Genomic DNA, 16,851 nt, shown 5'->3' on the forward strand with positions numbered 1-16,851 from the left:
CGATAAGGGAAGGAGATATTTACATCAATCTCACAATAGAGGTTGACGATAGAATGCGACACAAAATGGGAGTCGGAATAGGTGAAGTCGGGGAAGTAGTACTAGTTCAGTTCAACGGTGCAATTAGAAATTGTAATGGCGATGGCTATCTCAGAGGGGGCAACATACGACGCTAATTGAGGAGTCAATTTCTAAAATGTAACTTCGTTTGAAATCAAAGGGATTTAAATGGTGATGACCGGTGATGTTGAAACGATCGAGCAACAAATATATCACAGGATGCTTGCGCACTAGAATGGACGATTGATTGCGATTATATTCGAAGTCGGTAGATGGCTCGTGGTTGAACTTTGCAGTCAAGTTGAAAAGATAAGCGAGCGCTTGTCTCGCTGCCTGCAAGGTCCAAGGGCATGAGCACAGGAAGTTTAGGGTAAGTACTAACCAAAATTCAACGTCAAAGTTAAATTTCAGACCTACGTAATACTACGGACGGTACGTACCGTCGACCATATTAACCATCTTCGCTTGATTACTAATACTAAGTCGTCCGTGGCACGTGGCGGGTTGGCCCGGTGGTCCACTTGCTTATTAGGTAACTTCCGACTGGACTTTGATGCGGTCTGCTTTCCAACGCCGATATCATGGCGATCTCCGTACTGCGCCAGACTCTTTCTTGTCTCCCAGTTTCAATTCGCGACCTTTTTCGTTGTCTCGATTTCAGTCCCTCATAATATGTCCTGGCAAGGTAAGTCTGAGCTGCATCGCCAGACAAGCTCTTGGTCTCATGCATCCACAGCATACGTAGACAACAACCTCGTCGGCACCAAGAAAGTAACTCAGGCCGCGATCTTGGGAAAAGCTGGAGGTGTATGGGCTAAATCCTCAGACATCACGGTAAGTCATATTGAAAGTAGTCATGTCTGTGCAGCTCTGACGCGATCTTGCATAGATCTCCCCAGAGGAGCAGAAGGCGATCACTGCTGCGTTCACGAACAAAGCTGCAGTTCAGGCCTCTGGCTTCCGTATCGCTAATCAGAAATACATCTTCTTATCGTCGGATACCTACGGAGATGATCCGGATCTTATTGTGGTTCAGGGCAAGAAACAGGTGGGTCTTCACGATATGTTTCTACGATGCATGCTCACGGCCATAAGACCGATGGTGCTGTACTAGCGCAAACGAAACAAGCTATCCTCGTCGTTACATACATTTATCCTCAAACAGCTCAAGACGCAGGCCTGTTAGTCACCAATCTTGGAGCATACCTCGCTAGCCAGCGTTACTAGGGTCCGAGACGATCGCAGAGGATAAAGAAGACCAAAGGTGTGCTATCATGTAATCGTACAGTTTATAGATCCAATGCACTTTATTGGAGTCATTCCAAAGTTCAATACATTGGGCGATCGTCACATCTACTTGCCATCAGGTCCGATCGTGTTGAGCAAGAGCGATCGGTGTCGTGTGTAGTCTGTGACCGGTTAATGGATGCGCAGTCTTGGAATGCTCGCAGTTGACATCGCCCTCCCCCCTTCACAGATCATCGTTGCATTTGCTGCATCCAGGTCCTCGTCGGCATCCCACAGTACTCCTTATTTGGTGCAGAAGTGCCCCAATGATGCGCCATGCTAAAATTAGCCTCCGGACCGTACGATGTGTGTACCACAACGCACGAGTATGTACTGCCAAGTCCTTATAGATTCTGAGCGACAAGGGCCATTTATATAGGTCACTGAAAATTCCTTGCTCCCTGATAACGATCTCGTCAGCAGCGGATTGGGATAAGAATGTCCGAATTATCCTCTAGAACATCGAGAGGAAGTACGCGCCCAACCCACCTGTGTGGCACCCATCCGCCGTGAACTCGACGTACCTCTCCCCCGACGGAAGGGGGTTCGCCAGCTAGTCAGGTGCTAAAATAGTTGTTTTATAGGACCCAGATACTTGCGTTGTCTTCACCATACTTCCTCATAGCGGTTATGTGTGCATTGCCGCATTCAGCCCAAATAATTTCAAATTAGCCACTGGATTAGGCGCCAACATCATCTGGGACCGGGCATATCTTGCACATCCACCAGCAAATATTTGAGCACTTAGTTTTATGCATGCAAGTACCTGTCCCTGTCGGACTTACGCAAGTTTGATTGACAGACGCACAGATCAAACACACAATCGATCACACACCTGGTATTTACATTTGCCTTATATCTTTGTGAGCGCTACTTGTATCCTATTCGACATTTCTCATAAACTTGTTCTGCATACAGGCCCTATTTTACATAGCAGTCGCACTGTATACGATGCGCTACGAGTCAACACGATGAGATTTGATGTGAAAAAGCGTTACCGACCATTTGGGAGTCTCTGCCTACAACAAGACTTAAGGGTGCATGGCCTCAAGCTTAGAGGACCCCTCACACTCCCATACCCCACACTTCTACACCCCCGCACTCACTCACTCACCCACATGGAGTCAGCAACACCATCCAAGTCTTCACAGGTTCGATCTGGAATCCTACCCCATCCGTCAACTATGGGCCGTACCCTCCTTATTCCAATCATTACCTACTGACTCCTGTACCTAACCGCACTCGCGGTTGAGTACGTGTTATATCTTTGATACCTGTTGGTACAGAACACCGATACTGTATACTTAAAGTCATCTCACCTTCGAAAGGCGGCGCGTCTAAAACGGCCGGCGCGAACGGCGGACTGGTGGAGTACGCTTCACACCAGGGCATTCGCGTGCCTAGAGATGCGTCGGGGACACTGGGGGTCCCTAAGACTAGATAGTACTGTCCTCAGAGTTACACTCCATAGGACATGAATTGGATTTTTTTTAAAAAAAAGCTTGGAGGATATAGTTTCGTCGGCATGTATGCATTATATGGTAAGTTTGAAACGTTCGGCGCAAAGCAAGGCTTACCTCTCTCTTGACCTTGTCCTGCATACATCACACGGTGAGTGGGACACACTTGGTGCCAAACAAAACAGGGCTTACGAGCACTGCCGCGTTGACAATGGCCGTCAGGCCAAGGAGCATAACAAAACAGTAGAGAGGCGGATAAACACGATGATGAGTTGATTTCGCTTAGCTTGGGGAGGTTGATGGCAATTGAATTGTTGATACTGTCTTTTTATACTCCACAGAAGCGGCCAGGGTCAAACCGTGTTTTGGACATGCCGGCACAATCGGGACGAAACTTTTCAGCGGTCAGCTGAGGGAGCTAGCTGTCAATGCGTACGTGACCCGGGTCAATGGGATCTAATGCTATTCAGTAGTGAATTGGTGCAAGGTTCGTGATGGGATTGCGGCAGTTTATACCGAGTGAGTAGAGGGCATCGTGGCAAACAAGGATTCCTGCCACGACCCACTTTCTGGCCAACCTTGACAACAAAACTCGTCGACAACTGCCGTTCCCTCGCGCATCCTAGCGATAAACAAAAAACGGAGAACACAGTATATTCACGCCTATCTTCCTATCGATAATCACAAATTGAAAAGTTCATTTGGCCGTTTTTATTGGCCATTGGAATTTTTTGGGTCGTAGGTGCCCCGTTATTGTTATCCCTGCAGAATCGCAAGTATTTCAGCTCCAAATTTTGGCAAGAATAACCTCATGAAGCCTGGTTCGTGCCGGCACCTCCGTTCTCGACCGAGCCTCGTGATGCAGGTGACCTTCTTGCTGGTCTAGAGTGTGTCTCGCCTGATGCCATCGACGAAATTGAAGTGCTGATGGAAATTTGACGAGTTGGATCGGGTTGAACAATCTGAAGGAATAATACCACTGGTATTATAGATGAAGTTGAGGTAGTTAATTACAATGGTGGAGGATGATCGATGATCGATTGGTTTTTATGTTGTATCGAATTCGAACTGTATGTTATCGGGTCTAACCCAAATGTTGCCTAGGCTGGCCAGAAATTCAGAAAGTGGTCATCGCAGCAGTCGGATTGTGCCAGCATGTCCAAGACACGGCTTGACATCCTCTTCTGTGGAGTATAAAACAGACAGCATCAACAATCAAGTTGCCAACAATCCCCCTAAATGAAATCAACTCATCATCATGTTCATCCGCCTCTCTGCTGCGTTCGTATACTCCTCGGCCTGATGGCCCTTGTCGGCGCAGAGCCAGTCAGCCTTGTTTTTTTGGCACCGAATGTGCTGCACTCACCATGTGATCTATGCAGGACAAGGTCAAGAGAGAGGAGGTAAGTCTTGTGTCGCGCAGAACATTTCAAACTTACTATTTAATACCGGAGAACCTTGGGAAACTACCAGGGGTAGAGTCGTAAGCGCTTAAGCCTTGTTGGTTTGCACCGAACATTTCAAACTTGCCATGCAATGCATGCAGGCCGCATAACCATGTTGTAAGGAGGCTGCCGCGTAAAGTAGTAAGCCCTTAGCCTTTTTGTACGCAGGGGCTCGCCAATGGTTAGTAACACTTGTTTCACATAAAATCTCATCGTGTTGACTCACGGCGCATTGTACACAGTGCAACTGCTATTTAAAATCGGGCTTGTATGCAGAACAAGTGTATGAGAAAATATCAAAGAGAAGGCATGTTTAGATATCAGGCGTATCATCGATTGTGTGTCAGTCTATCTTCATATCGATAGATCAGAATTTGAAAATTTCAGCTGGCCGCTTTCATTTGTTATTGGATTTCTTCTGAGTCGTAGGTGCCCTGTTATCCTTTCGGAATCTGAAGTATTTCAATGCATCCAAGTCAGCTTAGTGACACTAGAACTAGGTGATTCGCGAGCGGAGTTTAACGACAAAGCTGCCTAGTACCTACTGCTCATCACACCACGTGTGATACGTGGAGACGATGCTGGCGCGCATGGGTTGGAGAACCTCGGAATTGCGCCCAGTTTGGGTCCGAGTCTCGTTTAGGATAGGTTTGGCGACGCTTAGCGGTGCTCGGATCCCAAGTGAAGTCGAACTTTCGGAATTGAGCAACCTTTACAAGGTAATACCTACAGTAACGAGTTATCTTTGTTCGCCAATTCCCTCGATGTAGCCCTGGAAAAGCGTACGGAAGTGCAGCGAAGGACCCTACGAAGTACTGCCACGAAACGCTATTCAAGTTCATCGGCAGGGAGTGCCGGACGAGGTTGGCTGGGCGAGAATTGCAGCGCTAATGGAGCGTCACACTCTTGTACGTGAGGTTCGTCCGTTTCTTCAATGCTTGTTTCCCGTACGGATTTTGCCTCAACCTCACGTACTGAGTACTGAGTACTCAGCTGCGCTCAGCATTCACCGTTGCGGAATATTTCGATCCTAGGATATCTGCGCCGGTGTGAAATCAGCGTGCCGCCATAAATACAAACAAATAAACCTGCGTGGGTCCACAGCGATTACAAACGAACAAAAATTTCAACGGCGCATACTCTTTTTCACACCTCCGAAGGCACTAGATGCTTGTGCCAATAATCTTATCTTCGTGAGTCATATTAATTGTTTTAATACTCATTTCTCAGCCAAGTGTGTTACCGCAGGGCTCATCGACGAGTCATGACAACTTAGTAAGATGTTTACAATATGACCTTCCGACACCATCGACTATCCAAGATAGGTTTCAAGACCCGCCTTGAATTTTTCTGCGAACCTGAGCCAATCCGGCGGACAAGCCTGGGCTCTGCCTAACCATCATGCGTTTTGGTTTGTGACCAAATTGCCGCTCTCAGAAAGTTTGAAGCTGATTTCTATGACCACAGGTTTAAAGTGTTGTAAATCCGTCGTCGTCGGAGTGCTATAAGGTCTTGAGGCAGCACTGTTGCATCATAGTTATCGTTGTCACCAAGGCTCGATCGCCGTTCTCCTAAGCATGTTAACCCGCACTCACACTGGATCTGACCCTCACAAACTGTGCACCGAGTCTACTGGCTCTGCACACCCAAAATCATCAATGGGTGACTATCCGTAGGCTGAAATAATGCGGAATAAAATAAGATAGAATAAAAAAGACCATATAAGGAAGTCGTGCCGCGATGCCGCTGTTCATTTGCGTCGGATGTTCAAAACATATTATTTTGAGGCTCTTACAAACTCTAAATCTAGAAGGGGGGGCCCCCCCCTTACAGATTAATCCGGATTATAAACGACGGATTAAATCCGTTTTGGGCCACTACGCCTAAGCTATCTGCTGACTAATCCAAGACTTGAGGTCCGCCTGACACATGTTCAGCATGGCGAAGGTCGCCACCTGATCCAAACATTTTCCAATATACGCAGTCCCATCCCTGAGGTCCCTGGCGAAGTTTTCAGCTGAAGTTTTCGATGTGGGTCAGGAAGTAAGTGGGCACGACAAAGGTACAATCGCTTAGGGTTCCGGGTTTCGACACGATCAAGTCGAGCTAGCTCTATTCCAGCGACGAGGGTAGCTGCTAGCATCCTCGCGTCTTCTTCGTCGTCGAGAAAACCCATCTCTTCTCCGTCGTTCACCAGATTGTGGTACTGTAGTAGCAGGTCGTCCATTGCAGTTTTGACCGAATTATTTTAATCCAGATGCGTTACGGTTGTGTTTTCTGTACATATTAAATTTTGCTAATATCTTTCAAAGTCCGTTATAATCTATTCCGCATTATTTTGCCTACGGATAGTCACCCAATATTGTCCTACCCTTATAATCCGGATTTTTATTTCCGCACTTGTTCGCCCCGTCATGCCGTAATTCGTGGATGGGGAAATTTTGCTCGATAATATGATGATCCTCTTTCTGTCATGCAACTCAGCTTCGGTTACCGTCCCATCTTCTAATGACCAGTGCAGCAGATACCTTCTGCCCTACCGCTCTTTCTACCCTGTGACGGTTCGCTTTGCCGTCATACCGCCAGTGTTTATATATCAAGTCCGTCTAGCGATTCATCGAAATGTGAGTATCCCTTGCCCCATGTGTTTCTGAGGCACCGTCACAGGTTATCAATGGCTATATGATCAGGCCCGCACCTATTGCGCAATCTTGTGGCTCTATGCTGGACCCCTGAGTGTTGAATATCGAATGCCGTGGTGCTTCCTTCCTCAAGTACTCTGCTTTGAGCCCGTGTCCTTCCCACTACTCCTTGGCCGCCTTTGATTTCGCTTTCGAAACTTGCATGCTGCCGGCTGAATTGCTCGTGCGTTGCTGCTTGCATAGCATATCAAAGTTCGCCGTTTCTGCCCCTCTGTTAATGTTGGAAACAGCGGCAAGGACGTATCGGGGCTACATATTGTAGCTGCCAGGTTCTTGCGGTCATCGCCGTGGTTGTCGGACGGTGACTGCACCTGGCAACAACTTGAAGTACTGAGGGCTTCTAGTGGCATATAAATTGACAAACGTGATAAGTTTCAGATCCCCAAACAAAATCGCTTCATTTACAGTAAGTAATCAGACTTGAGCGACTTGAACGTTGCGTTCATCTCACATGGAGCTCTTCCTTGACGTGCCATTATCAGCACCTTCGCGTAGATCACACCCAAACTTTGAGGGTGGGTGGTTTGTCGGGGCTGATAGTCATCGATCATCACTGACAATGACGCACTAGATACCATAAAAATTCAGTTCGCTTACCTCGCCATCATCGCCGCTGCCGCTGGGGTGAAGCCAGCTATCGCCCATGGTCCATGCGTAAAGGGTATAAGTTACCGAGTTCCGTCAACCGCTGACTGCGGGCGCTACTCCGCACCCTCCTGGTCAGATGAGGAAAAATGCTACCTTTGCTGCGGCATCCTCTAGCTGGGGCAGCCATCAAGTTTATACATATGATGCATTTCATCTACCTATCTCCCTTGGGCAGACTAATAGAAGAAAGACGCTTCTCATTAAAGCACTCGAACCCTTGCTCCATGCGCATGCACACTTCAGATACTATCCACCCAACTTTGTGTGTCATGATGATCATATACCGCAAAGGTCTTCCTTAGCGTGGGATACATGATCATACATGGCACATAAGAAACTTGCGCAAAACTCACTTTGTGTCCTGCAGTATTAAGAACCGGCGAATTTGGGCTGCGAAGGTTGGGAGCATCACCCCTGAAATATCTTGCTCCACTACTTGATTCGGAAGGGAAACCCGAGGAGATGGGAATTCTGCACCCGAGTCAAAATGACGGGCCATCGAACTGGCTCGGTGTACATTAAACATTTATTATACTGGTGTACGACGATCGACGAATAAAAGGTGGGGTTTCTGGAGTGTCGTCGGACTCGCACGTGCGTATCCATCCCGTGCCTGCCTTAACTTGGTACTCATCACGAGTCGGCCCGCTGCAGTTGCAATCTTGTCTTTTCTAGCACCGCGTTGGAAGTTCCACTCATCTCCTTCACTGTCACTGCGATCTTCACGTCCTTTGTGTAAATTTGCAGTGGATCTCACAATACAATAACATGGCATACGACGACGATGTCGAGCGACTTTACAGGAATGTCTTCCAGGTCATTCACATCGAGCCACAGCTCTCGATGACCTTGCCAATAGCCTTCATGGCAGATTCGAGCAGCAGAGCGTCCTCTCGAACCTCGAGGATATTGAGCTCCATTGTGCTGCACTCGAGCTCCGCCCTCCTTGCCATCTTGATCCACTCGTGTCTCTTGACAATCTCGCTGTCACTCTTCGAGTCAGATTCGAGCAGCAGATTGTCCTCTCTGACCTCGATGAGGCTATCGAGTTCTGTTGGGTTGCGCTGGAGCTCCGTTCCCCTGCACATCCTGATCGACACATGTCTATCAAGAATTTCGCTATCAGCTTTCGAGACAAACTCGAGAATCAGGGCAACCTCTCTTATCTTGATAAGGCCACTGAGCTTCAGTCAACCAACCACAAAATCAACAACAAATCTCCCCAAGTGCGTATATCCTATACGCCGGAAGGACAATTCTCAGGCTAAAGTGATGCTCAAAGGCCATGAAGAACGGGTGAATTGCATAGCCTTCATCCATGGTACACGTCTCCTCATCACTTGCTCTGGCGACAGGAGTCTTCGTAAGTGTAATTTTGGCATGGAGAACAAAATTGGGAGCCCTTGTTGGGCCACGATGTCCGAGTTTTGAGGGTTGCAGTGTCACGCGATGGGCGTTGGATTTCGAGTGGAGCGTTGAATGGAGGTATCCTGGTCTGTGAAGTTCCCACAAGGAAGAGCCCGTCCTGTTCAAGGGACATGAAAGCGATGCCCGGAGCGTGGTCTTTTCACCGGACAGTGAGACCGTCATACGACCAAATGGCATGTGTCTAGCAGAGGAGGATGGGTAATATCGTCATCGGACCACTGCGAGTGGACACCTTAGTAAGTTGGTGTCGTACTCTTCGGACGGAACGAAACTAGCAGGGGGGACGGATGAATGACAAGCAGGTCCTGCTATATCCCGCCCTTAGCTGCTTGGCCATCCTTGTTAGGTGGTCCATCCCTCTGTCATGTAAGCGGGGACTGCTTTTCCGCCGTCCCATCCGTTTCAAGACTACTTTTTTGATCTCTTTCCGTTACACCGCAAGCTATTATCTAACATATATACGCAGATGACTGCTGGCTCGGTATCGATTGTGTCCGCCCCGTCATGCTGCGCTGGGTATTTGCAATCCATTTAGGTGCCCTTCTTTGCACCTGCAAGTTACTCTTCCACTTTCACAGCACTGTCAGCCGTACATGGATACAGTACCTCCATGAGAGCAAAACGTTATTGGAAATACAACGATTACATTGCTCTGGCTGATGGTGACTCGGATTCAGCCGTTGTCGTTTTTACTTTTGGGGCTAATATAGCTTTTATCTAGGATCGCACCAATTGACGCACTTGAAAAAACACCAGACTACTTAATGATGTTTGCTGCGCCCGGGATTTCTCCCCATCGACTAGATCAGCTACAATATTGCTCGAAGCCATAACGTCAGCGTCCTACGTAGTATATAAATTCTAACATTTATATTGCTCCAGTGGTATGAAATTCTGTCCAAAAACAACGGTACTGATTGGCTCTGAACTAGGTACTATCGGCACAACCATTGGTTCGGACACTTTGCAATATCTCACTCAACTCTACTTTGAATCATATTCTGCCGCCATTTTATGACTTTTGTAAGCCTCGAGCTCAAGTGACTTTCCAATTTCATGACAATATTATGGTATGTCAATTGCAAACAATGGCAAGTGAATTGCAAAAATGACGAAATATGTACCAGTACTATTCCGTTGAAATTCACATATCTGTACAACTATTACATGAGTATTGCAGTTAGATTGCAACCGTGTTATAACATGGGTTGACAAAGGGCAACCGCTCGTAGGCGATTGTGACGATTGTGAGTGGTCTCATCAGTTGCAACACAATTATGGGCGCTTGGCAAAATCGGGAGTTTTCCCTGATGGCTTGGCCACATATCATTGTACACTTGTAATACACCTACTCTGTTGCATTGTGTGACCGTCTGAACGAGTGGTTGTCCGAAGTTGTGGTAGCTGATAATATTGCACCCACCTCCTTTGTGGCTCGTTCGTACTTGTTCGGTCGCAATATTCATTTGCGCGTATCTGCGTTTGGCCATACTACTATCTGTTGTCACACAATTCGTCTGCATTCATTTATCTATCCGCACATATCCTTACCCATTCACACTTCCCTTTGTACCGGTTCGAAGTGCTACTATAGTACCGTCTATGGTGTTTCCGTTATACCGCCATAGCTGGCACTCACTTAGATATAAAAGCATGTCCTTACTTCCAGTATCCACAGTGAACAGCCCGTCTCTCTTGGTCCATCAATCCCTGTCGAACTCATTTAGCAGCATTACAGATCCAAGACTCAGTACCTTTCTCGTTCCTAGTCCGAACCTCAGGCTCTTTACTAGTAAGAGCACTTATGTCTGACCCTAAAGTATGGCTAATCACAGGTGAGGAATCTCATCTCATATGGTGCGTATCAAATACAGAGATAGCAGTAGCTGACGCCAATCATCTAGGTACATCATCAGGTTTTGGTCGCCGTTTAGTATCAATCGTTCTAGAACGCGGTGATCGCGTGGTCGCGGCGGCCCGATCTCTGCAGAAAATCCAAGACTTTCCTCAATCTCCAAACCTACACCTCCTAGAGCTCGACGTGACTTCCGGAACGACTGTCATCAAGGAACGCGTAGATGAGGCGGCTAAGGTCTGGGGCAGGATTGACGTGTTGGTGAACAATGCGGGTATCGTGCTGCTGGGAATCCTTGAGGAATGCGGGTAGGACACCGACATCCATGTTCTTTTCCCGTGCCTAATGTATGCGATCGGTTTCAGGGTGGACTTCCTGACAAGACAATTTCGCCCTAATGTCTGTGGTGTGCTGGACGTCACGAATGCAGCATTACCATATATGCGTGAAAGTAAGTTTCCACGTGTTTGCATGCAACACACGCTTTTAGCTCTGCAGGGAAGAGTGGTACAGTAGTTATTATAGGAAGTCGCAGCGCCTGGAAGCCAGAGAACAAGGTGAGTAGCATCATCTATGGTTGAGAGTGGTTGAACAACGTCTGTCTCAGGGAATTGGTGAGTTGCGTCTTTTAAGATGTTCCGTGGGTGACCAATGCCACGACTGGCAGGCGCTTATGCCTCATCAAAGGCAGCGGTGCAGGGTAAGTCTCGTTAAATCAATACACGTCACATCATCTGAAGAATCTTGTAGCAATGAGCGAAACACTCGCCGTAGAACTCGCACAGTTCAACATACGCGTCCTGATCGTCGAGCCTGGCGCCTTCCGCACGGAAAACATATACAGCAATAAAGTTGACACGTGGACGAATCCCATACCTGATTATGATGAAACGCGAGTGGAGACACAGGTGAGGTATAAGGCTATCCATGGCAGGCAACCAGGAGACCCCATGAAGGCGATGAAATTCGTCGCAGACGTCGTAAGAGGAGAAGGCGTTGCAGCTGGGAGGAAGTGGCCGTTGTACCTGGTCTTGGGAGAAGATGCAGAGCAAGATATTAGAAATAAATGCATGGTGATGTTGAAGCATCTTGATGAATGGCAGGACGTAATCCGGGACGTGAATCTATGAACCGATCTACTACATTACACGACTATGTATATAGTAAAAATTGAGTATAGATGAGCTTGTTTACTGCACTTGGTTCTTTTTGCTTTGGATTTTGATGTTTCCAGCTTCGCGCCTGGAAATTCAACGAATATATTTTCGTCACCTCTTTATACTGCAATTTCCGGCAAACCTCACCTATTGGACAGAAGTACTGTATTACAAGGAAGTTCAGAGTAGGCCGCTGTCCGAGTCTGAATTTGTCACCTTCACTTTTTCTGTTGCTGCACATGGTTGACAAGATATATTTATTTAGAATGAATATCTCAATAGTTGATTGGTTATGTATTGAGAGATGTAGGTCTGAACTTTGAAGTGCTGAATGGTGACCGGTGAAGTCTAGAGTATTGGTAGCATGATTGTTGCGATGAGGTTTAGGCAGAATGATCAAATGTGAAAAAGTTTAGGACAGTTGCTTATATAACATCCGCCTGCTCACGTGCGGCAGCAACCAGCAAAGCGGCCTATGTACTCTGAACTCCCGTAATAATTGTTATTTATCATCTCCTTCATGAATTCCTTCAAGAACTACGAGACCATTCAAGTACGGCGGAGCTAAGGGCGCGCGACTGATATCTGGGATGATGAATATTATCATGGCTTCACCCCATTCATGCGCCAGTCCCTGTGGTTGAGGTATGTTTCAAGTATTGTCTTGTACCGTGAACTACGGTTGATCCGCTCTTAGGGCAGTTTGTACCCAAGACGAGTAGCCATATTTACGGGGAATCCAAAGCTGAACGCGGTCAAAGAGGCCCAGCTCTCTATGTAAGCACTTTTACAGAAGCACATGAACACGAATAAAACTCAGGCGCGATCTCATCTGTAAAGTGAATTGGTGACTGTTGAAGTGTGAGAGTGTCCTCATACAAACGACATCTATTGAAGGTCTATCATAGACTACCGTCCATTGATTTCATGGGAACATGCGGAACAAATTTGTCACCATTGGGGCCGAAACATACAATAGAGCTGCCGTGGACAGAAGGAATGAGTCCATCGTTGTCTTCTACGTCAGACCTTTTCTATTCACAGTTCACCACGGAAGTAGTTCAAGGGAAGAGATCTCGATTCGATGTGGGTACTGTTGCCATCATTTTACTGGCTGATACAGAGACAACGGATGACCAACTATTTGCAGCAACAACTGCACTGCAAACACTCGACGCGAAACAACGAGGCGCTAAGTATGGACCACGCGGGTCATATGACCAACAGGAAGCAGAACAATCCTGCGATCACCTCCTTCACATATCTTCAGCGAGGATTTTGAAGACTTGGTTCCGGTGAGTAAATGTTAACCCTCTCGCTGCCTCATCACTCAATCCCGATTCCCTTTCATGGTGCTCTGCAGGCGCCATGACTGAGGTGTGTGTTTTCTTGTTGTGTTTTGGTGAAGGGGGCCGAGATGAGGTTGTACTGATTGTAAAATTCGGAGAGTTGAGGTGGGAAGGGTGCAAGTCCAAGGTAAGTCTTCGTGAGCCATATGTTGCTGATTCATGCTGTTGACAGCAAACTGATGTGTTTCGTGGTCATTCTCGATCGAGAACAGGTCTCTAAATGTGGCATGACATTAATCCTTGGCATGTCTGTAACCGAAGGTCAGGCTATATCGGCCCGAAGCCAGATAAGTTGATGATTTATATCACAGGTCTTGACTGTCTTGTGAGCTCCAACTAGACGGTTAAACAAGACGTACACAGAAAAATGTATGAGCAACTGCATGTCTTCAATCTTGTCGAGTGGATAAATAAAAGCGGTGAAATTTTTAACTTTTGACCCAATCAAACTGCGCGTCTTTTAGCTAACACGCATTTGATTTATCGCTGGCCAGTCTGCCGCGGCCGCGGTGTCATATTTACGCCAAGACCAAACAGTGTGCAGATACCTCATACATGTACTCCTTTCACCCACCTCTATTCATTTCTCAATCAGCAGCGTTCTACATATTGCTCGATCAACAACGTCGCCAATATGAATGCGGAAACACTCACTGGTGTGTCGCTACGGCCTGTTCTCAGGGTGGAGGAGACTCATCTCAAGCCCGCACACGCCACCATCGCAGGTATCAGTTTTTTCGCAGCAGTTACTATCCGTTACGCAAATATTTCCAGGTGGGCTGCAGTTTCGTCCCCTTGCTGTGACAGACAATATGGACGCTGTCAACGCAACAATAAAGGTGAGAAAATAGAAGCGCATTGTTTGTCCGAGGTGATATGGTGTTCGGATGATTTCGTTGAGGTGCGTGGATGCTGGTGACGGTAGCAAAATGATTATATTATCATGTAAAGGTTTTGCAAAATGTATATGCTTGGCGAATGATATTAGAACCTATCCCTTCCGGTCATTCGTGGATCCTGCATCGGTTGTGATGCATGTGATGCGCCGTTGACGCGGCTATGACAAGGCAAAAAATACAACATGAATAATAAATACCGATGCCCCTAAAGTGAGATTATGTATGCCAGGCCGGAGGATGCTCCCTTGCATTGTTGTTTCAACCTATTCCGAAATTCACCCACTCAAGGTGTACCATGACGATACTCTCAATTGTAGGGCATGCAGGCGAAGTAAAGTGCACATCCCCTGATCTCAGCACTATACGATCCGCGCGACAGTGAAATACCTTAGTTGACACACTTGAAACACTCGTGCAAACCTTCGACAATACAGCATCATAATTGGCGTAGTAGAGGCTGGGAAGTTCACCCGCCGTCGACAAACGAAGTTGAAGTGCTTGAGGAGAATGTTTTTTATTTTGATCATCTCGAACTTTGAAGGAATAATACCACGGGCTATTCTAGATGGGGTCGAGGTTGTTAATTATAATGGATTGGGACCTTGAAGCACTCTTCCACTTTCACAGCACTGTCAGCTGTACATGGATACGGTACCACCTCCATGAGAGCAAAACGTTATTGGAAATACAACGATTAATACATTGCTCTGCCTGATGGTGACTCGGACTCAGCCGTTATCGTTTTTACCTTTGGGGCTAATACAGCATTCGTCTAAGGATCGCACCAATTGACGCACTTGAAAAAAACACCAGACTACTTGGCGATACTTACTGCGCCCGGAATTTCTCCCCATCGACTAGATCTCAAAATAAATTGCATATGGGCCATACAACGCAACGATGCACTGCTCCCTTCAACTGCTCAACAATCTCGAAACTTACCGTACGTATTCCATGTATCACGTTTTCTATGCATCCGTGCCGCTCGAGTTCGATAGTGAATCGAAAATGATTTCCTTTGAAAAAAGCTTAAGCAATCACTTTCAATGGCTGCCGAGATCTCACGCTCATTCGCACAGTCCTGGATCTCAGAACTGATCCTTTTGCGCATGGTCAACTATATACCGCGTTGTCAAGCGTGAACAATCGACAAGATACATTCTCTTTATTTGCATCGACGAACGAAGACAAAGGTAGTACCAATATCATGATGGGATTTCACTCGGAATCATGAGCAACGGCCGCAGGTGACGACCTGTTCACACAAGCTCCGTCCCACCGTCCATGCGAAGCTATTAGTCAGCGGCAAGCTCGAGCTTGATCTTCGCGATGGCTTCTGCAGGGTTAAGACCCTTCGGGCAGGTACGTGCGCCTAAAGGGAGCTATGAATATTTGTAATACGCACGAAGTGACTGACGCAACGTACAATTGAAAATTGTGTGACAGCGGTACATGCTCATCTCGTTCTGGAGTTGCTCCTTTCTCTGGGCACCATATGAATCCTGTCACCAAATACGCGAATAAGATCTCACGACATATCTCACGAAAAAAGATCACGTACACGAGAGTCGGCGATCCAGCGGTATGCTTGCATTAGCGTCGCAGGGCCCAAGTATTCATCCTGGTTCCACCAATACGATGGACAACTTGTCGTACAGCATGCACATAGAATACACTCATACATTCCATCGAGCTTCTTGCGGTCCTCCTGCGATTGCAAGAACTCGCCCTGCTGAGGCAAGTTATCGTTCTGGAGGTAGGGTTTAATGGACTTGTACTGCTTGTAGAACAGCGTCAGGTCGGGAACCAGGTCTTTCACGATATACACTGCAAACACGAGCATGCAATGAGGATTATAGGGGGGAACCACAGCGAAGAACTTACTGTGAGGAAGGGGATAGATCTTGGAATTCTTACTCGAGTTTCTGTCTATACGACAAAGACAGGCGAGGGTATTTTGACCGTCGATATTCATCGCGCAAGAACCACAGATACCCTCTCTGCATGAACGACGGAAGGTGAGCGTAGGGTCGATTTCGTTCTTAATTTTGATGAGCGCATCAAGAATCTATTACAAAAGAAAGCCAAGGGCGAGTTCAAACATTACAGTGAGAAGTATGTAGGAGTGAACGTACCATGGGCCCAGTTTGATTAAGATCAATGGTAAAAGACTGGAGAGTAGGTTTGTTGGCAGGTTCATCTGGGTTCTATAACACAGACATCATCAATTCCCTATGTTTTGATGAATTGCATAGTACTTACCCAGCGATAAATTTTGAATTCCTTGTTTAGTACAGGCTTCTCGATAGGAGTGGCCTGGCATCTTCCCGCTGACGAGGCGAACGAGCGCATGCAGAAGCGCGGCGCGCTGGCGCGGGCGGTCTTAGCGAGGACCTGCATGTCGATGGTGGAGGAAGGATGTTGTTGTCGCGTGAATTCGGAGTGGACGGCTCGCATTGCCGGTGCGTATTATTTCAAGGTCCGACTGGTAAAGCCGCAGCCAATCAAGGATTTCCTATTTTGTCACGTACACCTTTACCGTCATCTCAATACCAATCGTA

At 47.1% G+C, this 16,851-nt stretch overlaps 6 protein-coding genes across 6 annotated transcripts; 4 read left to right on the top strand and 2 right to left on the bottom strand.

Moving 5' to 3' along the window:
• Positions 1-732: 732 nt before the first annotated feature.
• F5891DRAFT_1195337 (profilin) lies at positions 733-1,287 on the top strand (the record flags this gene model as incomplete). The annotated part of the gene is made up of 4 exons (XM_041368100.1): positions 733-745; positions 797-894; positions 950-1,108; positions 1,156-1,287. 4 exons carry the CDS (start codon positions 733-735, stop codon positions 1,285-1,287), a joined length of 402 nt encoding a protein of 133 aa, XP_041219931.1.
• Positions 1,288-6,135: 4,848 nt separating this feature from the next.
• Positions 6,136-6,479, bottom strand: F5891DRAFT_1195338 (uncharacterized protein; the record flags this gene model as incomplete). Its single annotated transcript, XM_041368101.1, has 2 exons — positions 6,136-6,174; positions 6,219-6,479. The coding sequence occupies 2 exons, from the start codon at positions 6,477-6,479 to the stop codon at positions 6,136-6,138; spliced, it is 300 nt and encodes a 99-aa protein (XP_041219932.1).
• Positions 6,480-8,384: 1,905 nt separating this feature from the next.
• On the top strand, positions 8,385-8,789 carry F5891DRAFT_897727 (uncharacterized protein; the record flags this gene model as incomplete). The annotated part of the gene is made up of 1 exon (XM_041373396.1): positions 8,385-8,789. A coding segment is annotated over one exon (405 nt), but the record flags the coding sequence as incomplete, so codon positions are not given.
• Positions 8,790-10,834: 2,045 nt separating this feature from the next.
• Positions 10,835-12,424, top strand: F5891DRAFT_1256097 (uncharacterized protein; the record flags this gene model as incomplete). The annotated part of the gene is made up of 7 exons (XM_041370005.1): positions 10,835-10,865; positions 10,935-11,193; positions 11,251-11,336; positions 11,384-11,442; positions 11,493-11,499; positions 11,553-11,585; positions 11,636-12,424. The coding sequence occupies 7 exons, from the start codon at positions 10,835-10,837 to the stop codon at positions 12,013-12,015; spliced, it is 855 nt and encodes a 284-aa protein (XP_041219934.1). The 3' UTR covers positions 12,016-12,424.
• A 58-nt stretch (positions 12,425-12,482) lies between these two features.
• F5891DRAFT_1176110 (uncharacterized protein) lies at positions 12,483-14,423 on the top strand (the record flags this gene model as incomplete). Its single annotated transcript, XM_041365748.1, has 9 exons — positions 12,483-12,687; positions 12,740-12,819; positions 12,883-13,337; positions 13,564-13,652; positions 13,703-13,716; positions 13,987-14,116; positions 14,166-14,230; positions 14,263-14,292; positions 14,343-14,423. The coding sequence occupies exons 3-9, from the start codon at positions 12,970-12,972 to the stop codon at positions 14,421-14,423; spliced, it is 777 nt and encodes a 258-aa protein (XP_041219935.1). The 5' UTR covers positions 12,483-12,687; positions 12,740-12,819; positions 12,883-12,969.
• Positions 14,424-15,389: 966 nt separating this feature from the next.
• Positions 15,390-16,830, bottom strand: F5891DRAFT_1152525 (iron-sulphar subunit protein of succinate dehydrogenase). The gene is made up of 5 exons (XM_041365169.1): positions 16,553-16,830; positions 16,426-16,497; positions 15,852-16,358; positions 15,717-15,792; positions 15,390-15,662 (listed from the first exon to the last, which is right to left on the bottom strand). The coding sequence occupies exons 1-5, from the start codon at positions 16,745-16,747 to the stop codon at positions 15,586-15,588; spliced, it is 927 nt and encodes a 308-aa protein (XP_041219936.1). The 5' UTR covers positions 16,748-16,830; the 3' UTR covers positions 15,390-15,585.
• Between the last annotated feature and the right edge of the window lie 21 nt (positions 16,831-16,851).

Source organism: Suillus fuscotomentosus (genome assembly GCF_016647785.1).
Source record: "Suillus fuscotomentosus strain FC203 chromosome Unknown F5891scaffold_81, whole genome shotgun sequence".
Classification (NCBI taxonomy): Eukaryota; Fungi; Basidiomycota; class Agaricomycetes; order Boletales; family Suillaceae; genus Suillus; species Suillus fuscotomentosus.

Coding starts and splice junctions, on each gene's coding strand:
- F5891DRAFT_1152525 (XM_041365169.1), bottom strand. CDS start 16,747: ATGCGAGCCGTCCACTCCGAATTCACGCGACAACAACATCCTTCCTCC. Junction 15,793..15,851: donor GCTGGATCGCCGACTCTCGT/GTACGTGATCTT, acceptor ATTTGGTGACAG/GATTCATATGGTGCCCAGAG. Junction 15,663..15,716: donor CTGTCACACAATTTTCAATT/GTACGTTGCGTC, acceptor AGCTCCCTTTAG/GCGCACGTACCTGCCCGAAG.